Source organism: Hydra vulgaris, chromosome 05 (assembly GCF_038396675.1).
Source record: "Hydra vulgaris chromosome 05, alternate assembly HydraT2T_AEP".
Taxonomy (NCBI): domain Eukaryota; kingdom Metazoa; phylum Cnidaria; class Hydrozoa; order Anthoathecata; family Hydridae; genus Hydra; species Hydra vulgaris.
In genome coordinates, this window is record NC_088924.1 from 2,849,414 (window position 1) to 2,872,698 (window position 23,285).

Sequence of the window (23,285 nt, forward strand, 5' to 3'; positions counted from 1 at the left end):
AAAAGTCTGCCAATCAAAATGTGATGATTTTGTGTCTTCAACAAATGGGAAACAATAAGATAATAAACAATCAAAATGTGATGACTTTGTGTCTCACATTTTGATCGACCTCAACAAATGGGAAACAATATATATAATATTTTCATATAACAACAAATGGGAAACAATATATATAATATTTTTATATAACAACAAATGGAAAACAGTATATATGTTTATTATAAATAATAAACAATAAGGACTAAGAATGAAACCTTGTACTTTTGGAAAGTAAAAAAAAATTTGAGATTTAAATGAGTTTATAAAAAGTTTTATATTTTTAGGGTTTGCATGATTTTAATACTTTTAAAAATACACATACAGTAAGATTTGGTTACTATTTTGACTTGTTTTATCCTTACTAGTTAGGTTTTAATGGTTGTGCGTTTTATTTTATTTTGAACACATGATATATACTCTGTGATACATAGTGCAAGTATAACTTTATGAGCAATGTCACTGTCCAAGTTAGAGCAAGAAATAGAGAACCAAAGCCCTATCTAAAGAGCCAAGCCAAAGCCATATGAAACTTTTTTGATATTTTTAGATAAAGACAACCAAAAAAAGTAGTTTACAGTTAATAATTAATTTATACCATCCACAAAAACCATATATAGCTAAAATTTACCGAAAAATGCTCAGATTGCAGTTGAAAAGTTGGTCATAATTACAGGGTTCATGGCAGTTTTGAAAATCCATTTTCCCTGAGTTTTCCATGATAATTCCCTGATTTTCCTATATTATTAAGTATTTTTTCCCTGAGATCGTGCGGTTGAAATTTTATTTTTTTCCCTGTTTATGTTGAAGAATATATATCTCTTTTGCAACTGAATCCTTGTTCCCAAAACATATAGTTACTATAGTAATCCATTTATCTAAACATATAGCTACTATATATTATAAATATTATAAAATCTGTAGTGAGCAACTTTCAATATTAAAAAAGATTCAAAAACTGGATACTCTAAAGTAACTTCAATCTAAATATTAAAATAAAAAATAATCCCTGAGTTTTTCCTGATTTTAAAGATTTTCAAGAAAAATTCCCTGACTTTTCCAGGTATTCCTTGATTTTCTAAACTTTAACTTTTTTTAACTTTTCCCTGGTTTTGCCTGAGTGCCATGAACCCTGAATTAGAGTTGCAACTCAAAAAAAACTAACACATTTTTTTTTTTCAAAAAAAACAAAGCACAAAAAAAACACATTTTTAAGGGTTTTTTTGTAGTATTATTTATATTTTAGATATTAATAAACTTTGAAACAGTTACAGTGGCATTAAACCTTCAAATACACATGTTTTTTATTTAAGATAATGTATATTATCCTATATATTAGCTATAACATTTTAGTCGCCTATGTTAAAAAAAAACAGCAAAATTTTGTTTTTGAAAGAAACTGTTTAAACAAACTTTTTATTTTATTATACTAATGTATTTTAAACTTAGATTTTTATGAGAAAAACTTTTAAACTTAGTTTATTTTGAGAGTTTAATTTTGTTTGTTTGTAAAATGTATTTATAATCATAGTTGGTAATGGAGTTTAAAATATTTAAATTTTTCATTTTACAAATTTTTATTTTGTATAAATTATAAATGTTGTATAAACTCTAAAAAAATAGTTTTAGATAATTGATATATATATATATATAAATAAACTAACAACTTAGCAAAAACTATGCCAGGCAGAAAGAAATGTTTTGTCGCTAATTTGTTCAATGAGGCATCTGTAGAACCTGGAGGTTTTAAAACTCAACAAGTTGTATGCAAGTTTTGCAGCCTAAAGTTACCAAAAAATGTTACTTGAATGGCTAAGCACATATTTAACTGTATGAAATGTAGTGACCAAATAAAAAACAAGTATTTAAATGAAGTTCCCTTAAAACAAAAAAAAGTTCAAACTGGTTTAATAATAAAAGAAGTTATTCCTGAAAATTTAGTCGCTCAAGAAGGAGAAGCAGGGAAAAAAATACGCTTGCCATCTACTGCATTGCAAACTCAAAGTGTCATTCTTTCATACTTCAAATTTTTGTGGAAGTTAAAGTAGGCCTACAACCTCAAGAATTAAAAATTTTAAACAAAATAAGAATGAATTGGAATGGGTTCCCTTAAAACAATTATATTCTTCAGCAAGAATTCAGAAAAATAAAATTGCAACCTATATTTTCTCAGACAAAATGACTAATGAACAAACAGTAAGTATTTATTTTAGTTATTACAAATATTGATTGCAATGAATAGTCTAGCAATAATGAAACATAAGTAAACAGTAAAATAAAGATAAAAATTCAAATAAAAGATATGATGTAAAACTTTACAGGATGAATCACAAATTGATTTAGCACGTGCTGTCTATGATGCTGGATGCTCATTGAGACTTTTTGAAAATAAGTTGTGGCTCAAACTTTTTGCAAAATTGCGAACTGCATTTAAATTACCTAACCGTGATATGTTGTTTAATATTCCTTGCTTAAAAGGGTTTATAATGAAACCTCAACAACCATTAAAGTACTTGTCTTAACTGCCTCAAGTGTAGCAATTGTATGTGATGGATGGAGCAATATCAGGTAAGAAAAATGTAGCTTAAACTTGGGATAGTTTATATAAATTACGATTTGTGCCCTAGATATTCATAATTTTTTAACTTTATATAACCAAGTGAATAAATAGAATGTGAATAATTTAGAATTTGTACAATGTGTACAAATTAGAATTCGAATGAAAAACAATTAAAAAATGAATAAATAATATGCAAATAAACCAATTTTCTATCAGTATTATTAATTAGTAACTGATTATGATTAGTAATGGATGATAATTAGTAATTAACTGAATTACTAATTACTGTATTTTACTAATTGCAGGATTGATGGAATCGTTAACTTTGTTGTAACAATACCTCAACCAGTATTTTGGATCAGCATCGAAACAGGTAATCTTTTGAGATTATTTTTACTTAATATTTCATAATAGTCAGATACCATGTTTTATACTTTATTCTCTAAAATAATATCTAAATTAAGTTTTTGAAATAATTTTAAGTAACCTTTGTTGATAATGATTTATTAAACATATTTTAACACTTTTTTAGGTGAAGAAAGTCATAATGGCAATTATATAGCAAAAACAATTAAAAAAATAGTATGTGAAGTTGGGCCAATGAAAGTTCTGGGTATATGTACTGACAATGCAACCAATATATATAAAAAAAAAGGAAATTAGTTATTCACGATTTTCGTCACATATACCCTTATGGATGCCTGGTCCTTACAGTAAATTTGATTTTCACTGATGCAAGTAACCTTGAATCAATTGCAGCTTCCCAACAAGATTGTACAATAGTGTTAAAAGCAATAAAGAAGTCACAAATTTATCAGCTTTGTTAAAGCAACACCAGCAGAAATTAGGACAAGCTATTCAACAATACTAAAACTTCCAGTTAAAACTTTTGTTAAAAATTCAAATATATCTAATTGCTATTACACTACTTATCAGTGACGGATCCGGGAATTTTTGGTGGTGGTGGTGGTGTGTGGGAGGAGGGGGGAGGGGGGAATTGAAATATTTTTGTATTTTGTACCACGTTTGCATCTCCTAAAAAATAAAAAATGGTCTTCAATCTCTAAGAAATTTGAGGACTTTTAGATTCTGGTGGTGGTGGCGGTGAAAGGAGGGGGGGATGGTTGTATGCATTCCAAACTCCCCCCTCTCCCTCATGGATCCGTCACTGCTATTTATCAATCTGAATTATCAAATTTAGTTTGTAAGTTTAGTATGTAAGCTTTAAAATTAGACAGCTAAGTATTTAATTTCAATATTTTGTAACCCTTTAGTTTTAATTCCTTTAGATGAGGTTCAATTATCCACTGTATGAAAAGTTTTCACAACAACAGGTTAGCACTGTGGATGATGAAGCTAAATCACTTGCTAAGTCTGTTCAAAATCTATAATTGTCAGAAGTATTCTGGAATAAAGTGGATGGGCTTATTAAGTTATTTAAACCAGTAGCCATAGCAATTGCAGCTGTTAAAGGAGATGAAATAAGTCTCTCCATCGTGGCCAAAACCATTTCTGATTTAGAAAAATCTTTTCAGGACAATATTCTTTGCAATCTAAAAAGCGAAGAAAATGCTATAATGGAAATAATTGCCAGAAGAAGAAAATTTCACATACGAAATATTCACATAACTGCGAATTTAGTGAATCCACAATATAAAGGATGTCATATCTGTTCTTAACTAGTTAATTTTTATTTTATACTGAAAAAAGTAAAAAACTTTTTGAAAGTTCAATTGTTTAACTTTTTTACATTTAAAATGAATTATTAATTGATTAAAAACATCTGTTTTAGATTGATGTCATTGAAACCCTTTGAAAACTGGATCCTTTGATTAAGGACTGTGATGACAAAATTTTGGGTGCGATTGCTGACTATAGATCTATAGAAGGACTTTTTTCAAAACAATTTATATGGGTTTCAGTAAAACACACATCTCCTGCAAGTTGGTGGAAGGGAATATGTTGTTCGTGCGCTCCAATACTTTCAAGTATTGCAATAAAAATTCTATTACTTCCACCAACAACTGCGACAGTCAAAAGAACATTTAGCCAACAATCTTGGATCCACAACAAAAACGGAATAGATTAACAAACAACCAAACATCAATATTAGTTTTTATTTCCCACAATTTAGAACTCAAAAACCAAAAACGTGAAAACAGAATCATCAACAACTCCAAGTCAAAGCCAAGAATTTAATCAAGGCAATCTTACTGTACAGAGTTTAGAGGAAAACATATTATATGACTCTGAAGAATCCGTATTGGACTTCTCAATTGATAACTTTACTGAACAAGAAATTTAGAATAAAGAAACTGATGTCTAAAAAATAACTATTTATTCAAGTTTGTATTGACTGTTAAGATTATGTTAAATTATATATAACATATAACTTTTTTTTTTCTTTTTTTTTTAAATTTTTAATTTTTTTTTTAAAGAAAAACAGATTTAAGAAAACGGTTTTTTTTACAACTCTAGTCATAATACCATTTGTCATACTACTTTGATTGGTTAAGTGCAAGCAAAACAAACAGATATCAACTTTAAAACAAATTAGAGCAAAAAATATCAATGCTTCTAACAGTTGTGTAAATTTAATATATATGTGTGTGTGTGTGTGTGTGTGTGTGTGTGTGTGTGTGTGTGTGTGTGTGTGTGTGTGTGTGTGTGTGTGTGTGTGTGTGTGTGTGTGTGTGTGTGTGTGTGTGTGTGTGTGTAATTGTGATTTTGACAATTTAATTTTTTTAATAACTTTTAGTTTTAACATTTTTAGCTAAATGCACTATTTATTTTGAATTGCATTTGCATTGCATTGCACGAATTGCAAATTATTTTCAATAAATGCGAACAGACAATTTTTATTTCAATATAACATCACCACTTCGAAAAGTATGATTGTCCTAAAAACAATTTTCTACCTCATTTTGAGCACTGGTTGACATTATTTACAAACAAGCAAACACAAATAAGTTTATATATCAAACATTTAAAACTACAAACTATTTGAGCCCACTGATCTATTGAATTTTTTGCAGCTGTGTGCAGACTAAGACTGTTTTTAAGACTGTGTGCAGACTTGATTTGTTCTTTTTAAATTAAGTACTTCAACTTGTTGCTTGAACACATAATTGATTCATGGTGAAAAAAGCTGTTATTTAACTGTTTGAGCTGATAATTTTAGTAAATATAATAATAAATAACATTGAAAAACAAAACTTTTTAGTAATATATTATTACAGAACACAGACTTAAAAAATTTAACACAAATAATTTATATATTTATATTTATAGTAAACCTTTTCATGTTTAGAATTTGTCCTTTATTAGAAAGTTGTATGGCACACTGAGCACTTTTAGCCATCAAAGCACTTTTTCCAGCTCCAGCTATTCCAACAACAAGCAAAGGGGAACAAGATTTATTTAAATTTCCATTAATAACATAATTTTCAATCTAAATACAAAATGAATTTATAAAATTAGAAAAAGTTTTAAAGTAAAAACTTTAAATTAAAAATATAAAAATAAAAACATTAAAAAAAAAGTTAATAATGACATACTTGTGTTAGAAGCTTGTCTCTACCCAAAACACATGAAGATCGACTATCAAGAAAAGTCTACAACAAAAATAAATGCTATTAATAGTTAAAAATTAAAGGTGACACTTGGAACTGTTTTAAATATTAATAAAACTTTAAGTTAAAAATTTATAACATTTAAGTTTTATATGGTTTCTTGGAGGATGTTCTTGAAAAAATGTTTTTATAGAATACACTTAATTTTCCAAAAAATTTTTTGAAACTAATTTAAATTTAAATAATTTAAATGCTTTGATTGAATTTAAAAACTAATAAAATACGCTTTGATATAAAAACATAACTAATGAAAACAGAAGCTTTTGTATTAAACATTAAAAGCTTAAAAATTTTTAATTAGAAAATTTTGATGTTGAACTAGTGGTTTATATTAAACGAAGATCTGTTAAACTAGTGTAGGTGTGGTAGTGTTAAAAATGACCTGGATAAATCACTGCACACAAAAGCCAATAAGATTTCTTAAACTTGAAATATGGCCTTGCTAACAACATCACTTATCTTGCTAACTTGCTAACTTACTCAACAAGTGCTTATCAGAGTCTTGCTTTCCAGCCTGCTGGAAAACGGCATGTGTTATCCCTATCTTCAAAACTTCTGGAGAGCGATCCGATTCGTCTAACTACCGTCCCATTAGTCTTCTTCCTATCATAAGCAAGGTTTTTGAATCTTTAATTAACAAACACTTAATTTCTCATCTTGAATCTAATAACTTACTTTCTGACCATCAATATGGATTTCGATCTTCTCGTTCTACAGCTGATTTGCTAACAGTAATAACTGACAGGTTTTATCGTGCATTAGATAAAGGTGAAGAGGTTAAGGCCATCGCTCTTGATATTTTAAAAGCTTTTGATAAAGTTTGGCATGCTGGTTTTCTCCATAAGCTTTCTTCTTATGGTGTATCCGGCAACATCTTTAAGATCATTGAATCCTTCCTTTCCAATCGTAGCATAAAAGTTGTCCTCGATGGACAACACTCTTCTTCTTATTCTGTAACTTCAGGGGTTCCTCAAGGTTCTATCCTTGGCCCTATACTCTTTTTAATTTACATTAATGATCTTCCAGATATTCTCACATCTAAGGTGGCATTGTTTGCTGATGATACTACCATTTAATCTTGTCGTGATAAGAAACCATCACCCTCTGATTGCTTGGAGGGGGCATTTGAGCTTGAAAAGGATCTCACTTCTGCTACAGCATGGGGCTCACAGTGGCTGGTGAACTTTAATTCAGATAAAACTCAATTTTTTTCAGCCAATCGTTATCGCAATAATTTAGATCTTCCTATATTTATGAACGGTGATGTACTCGATGAGTCACCTACTCTTCATCTTCTAGGATTAACTCTTACTTCCAATCTTTCTTGGAAACCATATATCAAATCAGTTGCAAAATTAGCATCTGCTAAGGTTGCATCTCTTTATCGAGCTCGTCACTTTCTTACTTCGGATTCTATTCTCTATCTCTATAAATCTCAAATCCGGCCTTGTATGGAATACTGTTGCCATATCTGGGGCGGATCTTCTAATGATGCCCTTTCTCTTTTAGACAAGGTGCAAAAGCGCATTGTAAACATTGTTGGACCTGCTCTTGCAGCCAACCTCCAACGATTATCACATCGTCGTAATGTTGCTTCTCTTTCTCTTTTCTACAAATACTAAACGGGCACTGCTCTAAAGAGCTAGCGTCTCTTGTGCCATCTACTAAAACTCATTCTCGTGTTACTCGTCATTCAATTAAGTGTCATCCTTTTTCTGTGACTGCTCCTAAGTGCTCCAAAAACGCTTATTCATCTAGTTTTTTTCCTCGAACATCAGCTCTTTGGAATTCGCTTCCTTCATCTTGCTTTCCTGATTCATATAATTTGCAATCTTTTAAGTTGTCCGTCAATCGTTATTTTGCTCTACAATCTTCATCTTTTCTCTTTCAGTAACTTCCAACTTTAATTAGTGGCTGCTCGCAGCCTTGTTGGAAGCGAAGATGTTTAAAAGAAAAAAAAAAAAAAAAACTACTGCTGTTTATAAAAAGTAGTAGAACATGAAATTTCTAAATGCTTTATATTAAGTACTTTTAATTGTTATTTTTATTTGCATAAATTTTAAATTATAAATTATAATTTTTTATATGCTAATATATTGTGTTTATAACTTATTTAAATAAATATTCTTGAGGCGAAAATCAAAAATCAAGTGAGAGAAAAAAACACATTTCGATTACTTTAAATTTTTAATTTTTTTTATATAATAAAAATTACTTTACCTCATGAGCTTCTCGTTGAATTTGTAAAGGATCTTGAGGACTGGGGTCAAGTGGGTAAAGAAATTCAATTTGATGTTGAAAGAAATGATAAATCTATAAAATTAATGAAAAAATTAATGTAATGAGTATTTTTATGGCATAAATAAAATATAGATAGAAATTATGTAAAAAATATGTATACTGTGTTTGAAAAAGTAGAGTCAGGTCCTGATAATCCAGTAAAAGACCACCCACCATTTTCATCGTGTTTTTGACAAGATACTGTATAGTGTTTCACATTTGTTTCCTAAAGAAAAAAGTTTAAAATTTAAAGTACTAGCATTGTTTTATAAATTATCAGTTATAAAACTAAATTAGATAAAAGAAAAGAATGAAAAAAAATAAATAATAAAACTGTAAAAAAATGAGAAACATAAAAGTTATATAAAAAATTAAAAATAACGAAGAATGTTTAAGAATTAATAAAAAAAATAAAATAAAAAACATACTGGGAATGTGTCTGTTATAATATTTTTTAGCGTTTTTAATTTTTCTTTCAAAAAAGGCTCATCATTGAAAAAATCTTTCTGTACATCTTCTGGTATATATTCTTTATTATCCACAGTTCGTAACATGAATAAAGCTGATATAAAATTTTATATAAATATTGAATTAAAACTTTTAAGTTAAAAAAAGTAATTATCTAATCATAAAAATATAAAATCAGAGAAAATTTTATTATGCTATTGAAAATAAAAATTTTGAAAGTTATTAAAAAAATACCAAGATGGTAGAACAAATGGCTAACAGCAAACCATTATAATTTTTAACCTTAATTAATCTAAGTAATCTTTAGGTAATGTTTATATTTTATGTTTATATTTTAACAAAGTTTTATTAGATAAGCATTGTTGGGTATGGAAATATTGCATTGTTGTGTATAGCAATATGGCAGACATAGCAACAATAATAATGTAGCAGATTGTTTAGTAGCAGTTATAATTCAGACAATCATAATAAACAGACAAAAAAATTATTAAAATAACAGAAACAAGGATAGATTTGAGTTGTAGTTGCATCTGGTTGGAAAAAGAACTATAAATAAGAATGTTTTGAAAAAGAAAACTAGAGCTTAAAACTCCACCTTGGCTTTTCAAAGTTCTTCTCATGAGTAAAATATTTTATAAAAAATAAAGCAATAAACTCATAATGTTTAATTTTAGTTTTAATTTTAGCAAGTATTTAATCTAAATATACTAATGTGACCAGCAATATGACCACCAAGCTTTTGAAAAAACAAAGAAAAGGAGAGCAGAAAAATGAACATATGGCTGATAGCTCAGTTGGTTCAAATAAAATGTTAAAATTCTATGCTATTTCTATGCTAAACCAACTATATGTTTGGATATAAAACATTTTATATTAAATATAGCATAAAAAAAATCTTCTTTTAGAGGAATAGGAAATTTTAAATTTTAAATAAAGACATTAAAAGTAGATTATATCAAACTTTTAGCTTAATACAACTTTCATTAAGTTTTTATTTCATGAAGTTTTATTACTTTTTCATTCAACCTTTTGGTAATTATTTGTTCCCTTTTAAAAAAAGGATCTACCATGTAAGAAGCATTTAATTACTTCTTTGAATCTAGGAAAAACTGTTTCTGAAAATGCCCCACATTAGATAAATATGTTTAGGGTGTCTGCATCTGCAAAAAAAATTAATTTATTTTTAACTTTCAAGATGACACAAGTCTCTAACTTTCAATCTGAAATCTTTAAAAAATCAAAGAGTTATGATATTTTGCCCACTTAATGTTGATCTCAGCCCACTGAGGATTGAAAGAAACTTAATATTAATATTTAATATTGTTTTTGGAGTTCCAGATAAGAGGAAATATATACCAAATTACCATTTGGGTTAAGTTTCCTGAATGCACCATGTACTATCTCCATTTCAGTGACAGTCAATCCATAAACCCATCCATATTGCAATGCCAAATTGTATGAAAATTCATCAAATGTTGGTATCCAACCAGCTCGATCACTAAACAACAGAACGATATTAAAATTCAAAATAAATCTTTAAAATTATCAAATAATTATTAGAATTTGCATAATTTAATAAAATAATAATTAAATTAAAAATTTTATACCCAACTTATATATTTTTATACACAACTTTTATGTTTTAAGAAATTTTTGTACAAGTGTGAATAATTCAAAATAATTCTACATAAGAGTCTGCATTGTGGGCAAGAGACATCTCTTTGCTTCTTAGGCAGTTTTTCTAGCAATTCAAAGAGACAATATTTAATGTTTGTCTACTTTTTAAAACAGTGGAGTTTGAAACACTTTCTTCTTTAAAATGATTATACATAAAAAGTTTGCCCTACGTTAGTAAGCAACCGGGGTTGATATTTGACTGAGGCCAGGGCTGAGTTTGATAAAATATAGCCAGAGCCAGGCTCATGACCGGGGCTGCATAAACATTTAGACATCCTAAACTTGTTTTTTTTTTCATTCAAAGTTCATGCAATATTTTTTATATATATACATATATAAACATCACTATGATCAACATGATCATCATAATCATCATCATAATCATCCTTATCATCATGATGATCATCATAATCATTATGATCATCATTATCATCATCACCATCATCATCAGGCTTTAGCTTTCTATTTTATGCGGTGTCTCTAATATAAACAATCTAGTGCATTTTCTTTACTTAACTAAAGCTCATTCATACAATATAATATAATAAGAACAAATGTCCTTTTATTATTCCAAGAAGCTAATGTAAAAAAAAAAAATGTAAAAAATGTAAAAAAGTCCTGTCTGATCTTAAGCTCTCTTATTCTCAGTTTACTAAGTCTTGTATTTTATCTCAGATGTTATGCTCTAGAGACTTTTGGTTAGTCTTCAACTGTCTCATTAACTAACTCTTTACAGTGTCATTAAAGTAAGTCTAACATGTAATCTCTAATTCATGGGCCTGACAGTACATAGATGAAGGAACATAGACAATTGTACATATGTACATGAAGTAACAACATTCATATGATCTGTTCTGTATTACTATGAGTTGCACTGTAATTTTCAATTTGATTTTTAATTGATTGATTTGTAATGCTTTATTTATTTTAATTACAAATTAATATTTATGTCACTTTTATAACAATTTTTTTGTAATTTTAGGCGGAAATGCAATGACTGTTGTTGAAATTGGCAGTTTCATAATAATCTCTAGTATTTTTATTATAACTTAAATATAACAAGCCCTGAGTTTGTCATGTTTGGGACAACCTAAGCAGTTCGCTTTTCAGAACTAACTCATCTCCAAAATAAAGCTCTGAATTATTTGATTTCCCCTATTTACTTTTCCCCAGAATAAAGCAGAGTTATTTGCAAAGAAATCTTACTCTAATCTGACTCTTGAATATAATGGAAATAACGGAATGGAAATAATATAATAAATGGAAATAATATAATGAAATAAACTCTTCCTGACAGTTAAACAGATTAACCCATTGTTAAACATCCAAATCACTCTGGCTTCCAATACTAAAATTAATTCTCAATTAAACACTTCTACAGTTTGTGCTCCAAATAAGATTTCCATCATTATCTTAAAAAAGTGTTTTCTAGAACTCTCTACAATTTTTGCTAAACTTTTAAAAATTGCTAAATAAGTGGTTCCAATTTTTCAAAACTCTAGAAAACACTTTGACCTCTTTAACAATCCTACGATTATTCTTCACTCTGTTATTAGTTTCTTTATATAAAGATTTTAAGGTTATTAAATTATTTTTTTCTAACTGCAGCAATAAAGTTAATCTTGAAGGCCTACTTTCTTCTTTATTTCAAGAAACTTTAAGGGCACCACAAAGTTCTATCTTTGCATCTGTATTATTTTATATGTACAATAATGATCTTCATGAAATCTAAAGTGGCTCTATTTGCTGACAACTCAACTTTATACTCTTGTCTTGACAAAAAATCGTCACTTTTTAATTGCTTAGAACAAGCAGTCGATTTTAGATTTGATCTCTCTTCTGTAACAGCCTGAGGCTTGCAATGGCTTATGGATTTTAATTCCGGACCTAAAATCCACAATTTTTATTATACAACAAAACTCATTTTTTTTACTAAAAAAAATATTACAATATTGTTGGCATTCTTATAAATAAAATAATAATAATGAATAACAACCCTCTTACTCTCTAAAAGCACATTGTATATGTAGTTAGACCTGCCAACTCTCCCATTGTAGTAAGGTTGCATTTCATTCTTTTTCTACAAATACAATCAAGGTCAATGCTCAGATAAGCTATCATCTCTATAATGATTAACCAAAACACATTCTTGCTTGCCTATTTATTCAACAAGTTGCATCATTTTACTGTATCTGTCCCTTCATGCTATAAAAACTTTTATTAATCCAGTTTTTTTCCTTAAACATCAAAAAAACCTTATAACTCTTACCCATCTCCATATTTTCTTTTTTTATACAGCTTACAACTTTTTAAGTCTTCTGTTATATGTTTCCTAGTTTTAGTAATTTTAACTTATTCTCTATTTTAAAGTAACTCATAACTTAAGTGGTTGCTTGCAAACTTGTTGGAAGTAAATTAGAGTATAAAAATATATAAATGTATGCCAGTATTTAACAAATAGTAAATGTAAGCATAAAATTATAATATATTAAATATTATAAATTTTTTTCTAGCTCCAGCTATCTACCCCTATTAAATCTTATAACTTTGCCAGGGCCAGATTTGCAAAAAGTCTCCTTTTTAGTCAGGGGCGGGGCCCAAGTCACTTACTAATGTGAATCAGAATCAAATAACTATTTAAGTATTTTAGAAATTATGGGATGGTTTTGGTTAAATTTTACCATTTTTTGTAAATTCCTTAAATATGTATACTAAAGGATCTAAAAATAATTATAAGTTTTTCCAGGTTTACATACTAGTTTTGTTTATATTCTGTACGCACACCAAAGTTCACGCAAAACTAATCTACAGATAGGTAGAACTCTTTGTTTTGAGAAAGTGATGTTTTAAGAATGTTTTTGCTAATTCAACATTATAAAATATTTATTTATTTAATTTTTTTGCAATACAAATAAAATTTCTTTATGTTGAAAAATAAAATAAACTTTGCAAAGTTTTTTTTTTACTAGACCACCACCTTAACTCTAGATTTTATCAAAATAATTCTAATTTAAAATTTTTTTTAAAATAGTTATTGAATTAAAAAAAAGTACCCAGCTAAATTAAGAAAAAATGGTGCTGTGTTATCTTCATAGCAGCGATCTAGCTCGCTTAAACAAATATTAATTGTGTCTTCTGACGTAGAATCTTTTGGAACACCCTTAAAACAAAAATTATTAAAAAGAATTTTCTTTAACATAGTTTAGAAATTTTAACAGTAAAAAAAATATTAAAACAGAGGGTTTTAAATTATTTTAAAAATTTAACAAAATAAATTTAAATTTACTGGTATTCAATAATAAATTTAATTCAAATATAGTAAAATAAATTAAAAACGTTTAAAAACAAAAGGAAGAAAAAAATTTATTTAAGTGTTTTTTATCAAAATAAAAATTATTTCATAATTGCTTTGAAAATGTTTTTTACAATAATTACTGCTTGATGTTTTCTGCATAATTTATTTCAAAAGACTGTTTAAAAATAATCTAATTGAAAAAAGTTTTTTTGTAATGTAAATGGCTTAAGGCATAGGTGAAATAGTCATTTCGTACGTAAAATTCAATTGGTGTAACACTTCTTAACAAGGCCATTATTTATGAGGGGCTCAGCAGAAAAGTGGCCTAAGCCACAATTACTTCATTTTTAGTAAACTTTTCCAGTTTAAAGACTTTAAGGGTCTTTTTAAAAATAACAGGAAAAAGTATGATTATTAGATGGATAGTATTTATTATAAAGACAGGTGAAAAAATACACTGGTATATCTACTAAAAAGTTAGGACACTATATTACTGTATTCTGCAATAACAAAAAAGTTAGGCAACTCTGCTTTTTCAATTTTTTGAAAATATCGTTAATAGAGTTGGTTAGGCTAAACGGATGTTTTGTCTATGACTTGTTAATGATTCTTTTACATATGTAAGATGCACTTACACATGTGTCTTTGTCAACAGACATAAGATGCACTTACATATGGTGCCTTTGTCACCAGAATCATCAGTTAGATCCAAATCAGTTGCCTACTCATCACCTTTAAGAGTAAGATAATAGGGATGATGGACAGGCGGTATGAATTTTATTTGCTCAAAAAAATCACATAGCTTTTTATTTGAGAGTTTTCTACAAATGGGTACAAGGGCTCAAGTTCAACATTGATGGTGCCAGATGGCCATCCACGATTTCACATTGTTACGTCCAGCAACATGAATGTGTCACTTTCTAAATGTGTTTGCTTCATTTGAAATAAGCGTGGTGATCCTTTTTCCAATTTTATCCAGCATGTCTTTAACCATGAAAGTTTTTGCCATTTATTAATTTTTTCCTATTGGTTATCCCACTCTCAAATGATTTTGTACTGAGAAATTCATGAGTCTCCATTTTTGTTACAATAAATTTTGGGGCCCTCTTCTTTGCATTTTTAATAAGGTCTATCCAGTGATCTGGAACAAATATTTGGTCCTTCGTTTTTTTGGCTTTTTCAATCACAGTCCCGGTTGAAGGAGGAAAAACTATGCCCTGGTACAAAAAATTTCTGTTCAATGGTTTTCAGAGATGGAGATTTGTGCAAAATATATTGTAACATAAGAGACATTTTTATATTATGATTTTGTCCACCACCACTATCGTTATACAATATTAAATGGGTTACAGTTTTTGGTGTGTCGAAAAACATGCTCAAGGATACACGAACCTTCTCTTGAGTACCTCTGGATGCTTGTTCCTCACTCGATACATACAAATCCTGTCTTAAAGATTTCATCATGGATTCCAAGATTGTAAGTCCACATTTACCTTTTATAGTAGGCTATTCCTGTACTAAGCACTAGTGTTGTAGAGATTTTTGTAAGCCAGAAACTAATACCCTCTTGTTTGGATTTGTATGTGCATCTAGTGTATCTTCTTTTATTTTTTGCCTTTACAGCCATCTCATGATGAATAATAAGGTCCCTCTTAACAGTGTTCTTTTCTTTACCTTCTGAAAGACACTTTATTCTATTTTTAAATAGATCACATTTTTGACATGTATCTGATTGTGAATGGTGAAAATGTAAATTGAATTTTGTATTGCATTTGTATCAAAATACTAAAATTAAAAGTGGGGTGCCATCATTTTCATTGCAATTGCAAACATATTTTTCGTATATCGTCGACATTCATAAAGTTGGAGGCAAATAATTTCTGTACTGGTTGTCCTTTTAGCTATAGTGGGATTGGTACATTGGAAATAAGCAAATAAATCTTTGAAGATATTATGTGTCTTCATCACTTTCTTTTTTATTATCACAATCTTTGTTAATAAAAATCTTTGATTCAACTACTCTGCCCTTTGTTGTAACATATCATTCCCCTATTGACCTTTTCTGTTTCAGAATATTTCTTTTGTCTAGTTCTGGATGAGTAACTTGCTTACAACTATGTCTGTCTGTCTTCTCAAAAGAGACTGGGTTTCTTCTCGTACTTCCGGGGAAAAGCTCTTGTCCTCTCCTACTTCTCCAACAAGGTTGACATTTGAATCTGCAATGAAAATGTTAGGTAAAAATTATTTTCTAATAAGAAAAGAATTCCTAAAAAAATAAAATAAATGACCCTAGCTAGTCTAATGCTAGGCCTAAAACAATGTAAAAAATCAGTCCTAGGCCATAACAATAGAGACTAAAAAATTCATTGTATAAGCCTATTTATTTTTAGACAATTAGTACATACCATCAACTCCTGCTAATATAGATATAGGTCTTCCATTTTCTTCAACATATTGACCCCCAATATTTGAATCAGCAATAAAAAAGTGCATGTCAGTTTAAATAAACTAGAAGAGGAAAACCTGCCAGAACAACATTGAGGCTAGAAACTATATTATTGTATGATAAACTCAATGAAAAGTATATTGTGATGCTGCATTAATTGTGTACATAACTTCGCTAATATCAACCGCTAAAAAAGGGTTGTTATCTGCATCTAAATCATCACAACCACTTTCATTAAAAAGTCTTCCAAATCTGACCTGACATTTTCACCATGTTGATTGTGGGATAGGAACCTTTTCCACAATTCATATTTTATGTTTCTGTTAAAGGGATCCCAAAGTGCAGAAACAAGTTGTTTTCATATTAAAGAGAATGATAAAAAAATGTTTGGGCTGAATTTTTTCAATAAAACAAAATAATAAGCGCATTTTAAGAAAAACTAACTGTTGTTTTACTCGAGGCTTGCTGTCTCCATGTTAGCCAGTTCCTTTATATCTTTAAAATATACGCACAATCTACAAACTTTTTAATTTATTCGAGCGCGTTTAATTCCAAATAGTTTTAGGATATGACATCATTGTAGGTTGTTTTTTTTAAACCGATTTTTTTTGAATCAATATTATTTGTTTTTGTTTTATTTATTTTTTTAAATAAGTATCTATCATCAATCGTATGACTTTTGTTTAAATTTTTAAAGTGCAAGAACCAAATAAAAGTAAGATTTTTATGATTTTTACACTCTTAAATATAATAAATATATAAAAAAGACATTGATCACCATACCATATATTCTGAATCTTTTTTCTTTTTATGTAAACAATGTAAACTTTTTTTCCAGTTTATCTAAGCCGTTTAACGCTACAACGAATTTTGTCCTCCTATCGAAATGACAATTTACAAATTCTTAAACTTTTAACTGATAAATATTTTTTGGTAAACAACACCATTTATTAGAGATAATTGCTGAATTCTTTAATTTTTAGTTCAAAAATATTAACAAAATTTACACTTAACAAATTTACAGACAGCTTTTTTATTAATTAAAGCTTTAATGCTTTATGACAATAACTCAAAACAGATGGCAAAAAAAACATATTATATTTAGTATTTCCCAATTTATGTCGTATTTGGCAAGTATTTTACATTAAAACCTGTCTCTTAACATTACAATTCAAAAAACTACCTAAATTGACAATAAAAAGTTTTTCGTTAAACAATTTCAATTTTAAAATTGATATACTTTTTTGCAATCTTTAGAAGTAATTGTTCAATTTTAAAAATAAAATAAGAAATACATGTTTTACAGAACAAATTTTATCAAATATATTCTTGCATGATAAAATAAAAATTTCAAGAAAATTTGTACCCAATAAAAAGATTATCAAATAAATGCTGTTAATTAAACTTTCATAAAGTTAACTCTTTCGCTACCAACCATTTTAACAAAAATCTTTTCACTGCAACTGCACATTTTTTTGAATAATAAAACTAATTAAAAATAGAATCTCTTTAAAAGCATAACAAACTATATATCAATAGAAAGCTAAACAAATGAACTTTTTAATTAAATAAGATATTAACGTGTGTCATTGAACAATAAGAAATGCAAAGTTTGTCATTGAACAATAAGAAATGCAAAGTGAACCATTGTTTTTAAAAATAGTAACTAAAAGATTAAGTCCAAAACAAAACTTACTTAATGTATAAAAAAAATGTTTTTCTTCAGAAGACTTTGGTAATTACTGAGCTAAATACTTATACACTTATACAAGTTTAATTTTACAGTGTTAACGCTGCTTTATTTTAGAAGAAAATTTAAAGAAATTTTTTTTATCAAGTATTACTCAAGATTTTTTAACTCTGTCCAGTGATAACTTGTTTTAATTACACAATATGGCTCTTATTTGTGAAAATTTATGTTTAAAACAAGATAAATTGTAAAGCATACTTGAAAGCTGCTACCAGTGGCTTGCCGTCAAAATTTTAAAAAAATCAAAAGCTGCTCTCAGTGACTTGTGGTTGTGAAAGAGTTAAATAATACAAAATAATTTTTTTAATCATTTAACAACAATAAATATAACACAAAAATTATCTACAGCAATAGACAAGCTTAAAATATTTTAACATATTTTTCAAGCGAACTTCGAAAAAATAACTAAAAAAAAATAATTTCAAATAACTAAAAAAATTCAATTGTAATTTATGATGAAAAAAAACAACTTATATATAATAATAACTAATTCTTTAGTAACCTATAATAATAATAATAATAATAAAAAAAAAAAACTCTATAATTTGATGAAAATAAGATTTTTTAGATTTCTTATTGAAATTTTACAATGACGTCATATACTAAAACACTTTGGAATTAAATGCGCTTGAATAAATTGTAAAGTTTGTAGATCGCAGCGCATATTTTAAAGACTTATAGAAACTGGCTAACATGGAGACAGCAAGCTTTGAGTAAACAACAAAGTTTTTCTTGGTATACATTTATTATTTTGTTTTATTCAAAAAAATTCAGCCCAAACATTTTTATCATTTTCTTTAATATGAACACAACTTTGGGATCCCTTTAAAGTAAACTTTGGGATCCCTTTAAAGTCAATATTATTATAAGTAGCAGCACTTTATTGATGGGTTTGGGGTTCGGCACTTTTTCCACAACAAACTACATACTCAATGTATTGTTGGCAGTGATTATTCGGAAAATTTCAAAAATGTGGATTAGACTTTTCTGCTGAGCCCCTCATATATACCACAAAAACGCATCATAATAGAATTAAGATGTGTTTTTGTGATATATATATATATATATTTATATATATATATATATATATATATATATATATATATATATAAATTTCTCCATAAAATAACTTTTTTTTCATTGATACTTATAAATAGCTCTAAAGGAATAACATAAGTCAAAAATAAAGAATTTACATTTGATAAATTACTAGAACTGCTTTCTGATAATTTTTGTTCATAAATCCCTTAAACCATCAAACTTGTAATATGGCATTACTTAATATAACGGAAGACTCTTCATGCATTGAGAACTGATTATTCCAAATATACTTGTATATCTCAAAATATTTCATTATGCAGCTAAAACAAAGTAAACAGTATAGCACGAATGAAAATAAGTAATGATTTAAAAACAAAAGTAACCCTAATTTAAGTGACAACCGTAATGTTAGTTATTTCCATATGAGGAAGAGTGCCGTAGAGGTGTTACAAGTAGTCAGTTCTCAAATTTAAGAATAATATATTTTTATCATTCTCATTTCATCAAAATAAACAGAATTCATCAACAAATTTTTTGGCATTTTTAAATTACATTGAATTCATATATAAAAACCCCCTCAAAGTGAGTTGTACAAAATATTTTCAGCTTTAGAGCTTGACAATGCTCAAAGTTGCAAGAAGTAGCAGCCAAAACTAATTTTACCTCATAGTAAACATGTTAATTGTTTGTTGCATATACTTATAAATGTGTTTACTTGTGTTCCAAAAAGTATTAGGTTATATATATACCTCTCAGATAAATGTAATAAAGATTTTTTACACATCATTTTAAAAAATAGGAAAAAAAAGGTGATTTACATTTATATTTTTTTAATTATTGTAAGAAAATAATAAGCTATAAATATATTTCAAAATTTACTAAGAAAAGCGCAACAAATAAAAATAATGTCAAATTTGTGAAGAAATAAAGTTGAACATAGTATTTATTGAATTTTTAGTTGATTTGAATATCTGAAAAAGAATCCTCTTTAATTTGTAATTGTAGAAACAGTTTTTGAGTTATAAAAATATAATAATACTTTGTGAAGAATTTGAATAGTTGGGTCATAATTTAACTTTTTTGTATCCTAAGTGTTCTTTTCTAAAGCACTTTTTTCCAAAGCACTATTTCGATCGATTTGAACTAATCCAGACCCTTTGTCAAAGGTATATATCCGAATATTCATATTTTTCTTAATTTTATAAAGAGCTCTCCTTTGTTCATTGTTAAGGTTACTTTTAACTGGTTCACCATTTTTAAAATTGATAAAACTACTTGTCTTAATTTAACTCCCTCAGTCAGTTTCTTACTATATTTCAATTTTAAGGCACATGATTTGGTAACTGAAATGATATCTAAATATGGTATTAATTTTGGTGTTGGAACAAACTTAGGTCAGAGATGGATTTTTGGTGATGTATTGGAATTTCGGAACTAGTTAAATTAAGTGATACCTATCTTAATATAGCTTAATAAACTTAGATATGTTATATGTATCTAAGTTTTTTCTTCTTTTTGTTGCTGTTTGTAACTCTCTAAGTTTCTTTTTGTTGTTGTTGTTGTTAATGCTGTTATTTTGTTCTTTCATTTTTTTATTATTTAATCTCTCAAACTTATCCTTTAATTTTTCTCTAGATATAATGAACATATTTTCATAGGATTTATCAGTGATAGATGTTATTGCTTTGAAATTGTCAGAGTTGACAACAATTGCAAAGGAGGTATTTACAAATTAGAGTGCTCTCGTGGCAATTGTTTTGTTGGTGAAACAGGACTAAGGATATCATCTCGGATATGCCAGCATCAAACAAGTGCCCAACAAGGTAAAGGGGAAAATTCAGCTGTAGCTGAACATTCCAAAATTTGCCAAGGAAATTTCCAATACTTTCTTTAATTTTTAATTCAACTTTGTTATTGGCACGATCCAAAATCGAAAAGCATTCATGATTATAATTTGTAAAACATTTTTTTTTTGAGTGAAGATGCTTATAAATGAGAGAGTTTTTATCCCTTCTGTAGCGTTCAATCATTTGTGTCTTTAAGTGGCGAGAAGTGTCACCAATATAACAGGATTTATGTCTTGCACAAATAAATTTCTAAACAACAAATGATTTAAAATCTACAGAAAGGTAAAAAAACACTTTTAACGAAGTAAAACTTTACGAATGAATACTTTACTTTTACTAACCGACTTACAAGTCTCTTGATAATTCCGTGTAGTCTTCACTTCGTTAGCTCAGATGTTTGAATAATATAAGGGAGTTTGAGATAGGGAGAGTTTGTTAGGTCTTCAGACGGTAATGGAACAACATAATTATCTTTATTTAAGTAAAAGTTGTGGATTTTTCAAACTCCCTTATATTGGTAACAAACAGTTAATTTTTAAATATAAAGTTTTATTTTTAAATAAAAAATTTAAAAACTCTAAATAAAATAATCAAAATAAAAATGAATATTTTATTTAAATTCTGAATAAAATTATTTTAAAAACCAGCAAATCATAAATATTATTTAAATTTTAAATAAACATTTAAAATAAAAATGGCAAAGAGAACGTTTTATTTAAATTCTAAATTAAAAAAAAAAAAAACATTTTAATTATAAATTAAATAATACAATAAAACCCAGAAAAAACGTTTTATTCAAATTCATAATAAAATAATTAAAATAAAAACATAATGAATGTTTTAATTTTATTTTAAATACAAACTTTTTATTTAAATTTTAAACAGAACAATTAAATTAATGATAAATAACAGAAAGAATGTTTTATTTAAATTCTTAACAAATAAAAGCACAACAGCAAAACAAACTTTGTTATTGTTTATTTTACTTATATTATTGTTTGTCTATCCCAGTTGTTTATTTAATCTTGTTTATTGTTTATTTAAATTAAATAAAAATAAATATCTAAAAAAAAACTAAAATTTTAATTAAATTCTAAATTACAAAAAAAAATAATAAAAAGGAAAACTTTTATTGAAATTGTAAACAAAACAATTAAATTAATAACAAAAAATGAACGTTGTATTAAAATCAACAAAACATTCAAATTTAAGGCAAATGTCGATGTTTGAAATAAAAGTCAGCTAATTTGGCATTTACTTTTCTTTCAATTTTATGCTAAATGTTTGCTCGCTCAAGAAATTTATCCTGTTATCCTGTTTGCTCGCTCAATCAATTTATCCTGTTTCAAAATTTTGTGCTTACTCAATGCCGAACTAAAACAGAGGTCAGCAATTTTTAGCCAACCTTATCATTTCTAATTCTGAGGACTGTATATATAAAGACACACACACTTGTAAACTAAATATTTCTGAAAATACCAAAATATTTACCCATCTTAAGTCACATTCCACAAGGCGTAACTTTCTTGATTCGCACCAAAGCCTAAGGTCAGGAAACACCTTAAATATAAATAAATGTATATCAATACTTCTTTAGACAGCACATCAGCATATATAAATACAATTTTTCTGAAGAGAGGTGTGGGGTCACACGCCTTATCTGACCATGCATGTAATATTTGGTTTTGACAACTTGGCCACAGCTCTTTGCATGTTTTGATAATTTATGTTTTTTTTTAAATGTACTAAAAAAACCAAACTAAAATAAAAATGAAAAAAAAAAAAAAAACAATTCATAAACTGAAAAAAAAACCTTAAGAAATGAGAAATAGATCAAAGATAAAACTGAAAAAATAAAACTTTAAAAACATTTCTTTTTTTTAATTTAAAAGTGTTTCACTTATTAGAATTTAGAAAAGACTAAAGTTCAATCCAAACTTAATTACTTGAAAACTAAATTATTTACAAACTTCAAAACATTGATACTTTTTAATGTCTACTAAATGATAAAATTTTTCAAGAGGAGAAATCATGAATCTTCTGAAAATACTCTGATAATCTTGGTTTAAAATTCCTCCACATGTTACCCACTTTTTCAATTCAGGGGTTATGCATCAGGTACCTTAAATGACTAAAAACACATATGCTGGAAAGCTATACCTGTTTTCCAATCAGAAGGGGTATATGACATGGTTGACATGGTTAAGGCGTGATTTTTTATTTATTTCTACACACCTATATGGATAAAATCAT

The 23,285-nt window shown here is 27.5% G+C and overlaps 1 protein-coding gene across 2 annotated transcripts in view; it reads right to left on the reverse strand.

Moving 5' to 3' along the window:
- Positions 1-23,285, reverse strand: part of LOC136080452 (TPR repeat-containing protein DDB_G0287407-like) — a 67,539-nt gene that overhangs the window by 37,967 nt on the left and 6,287 nt on the right. For both annotated transcript variants that reach the window (XM_065797096.1, XM_065797097.1), the window contains 8 exons: positions 22,524-22,592; positions 13,707-13,813; positions 10,341-10,474; positions 8,937-9,070; positions 8,630-8,734; positions 8,449-8,541; positions 6,154-6,210; positions 5,893-6,047 (listed from right to left, as the gene is read on the reverse strand). In XM_065797096.1, coding sequence (XP_065653168.1) covers positions 5,893-6,047; positions 6,154-6,210; positions 8,449-8,541; positions 8,630-8,734; positions 8,937-9,070; positions 10,341-10,474; positions 13,707-13,813; positions 22,524-22,592 — 854 coding nt within the window. The remainder of the gene's footprint in view (positions 1-5,892; positions 6,048-6,153; positions 6,211-8,448; positions 8,542-8,629; positions 8,735-8,936; positions 9,071-10,340; positions 10,475-13,706; positions 13,814-22,523; positions 22,593-23,285) is intronic.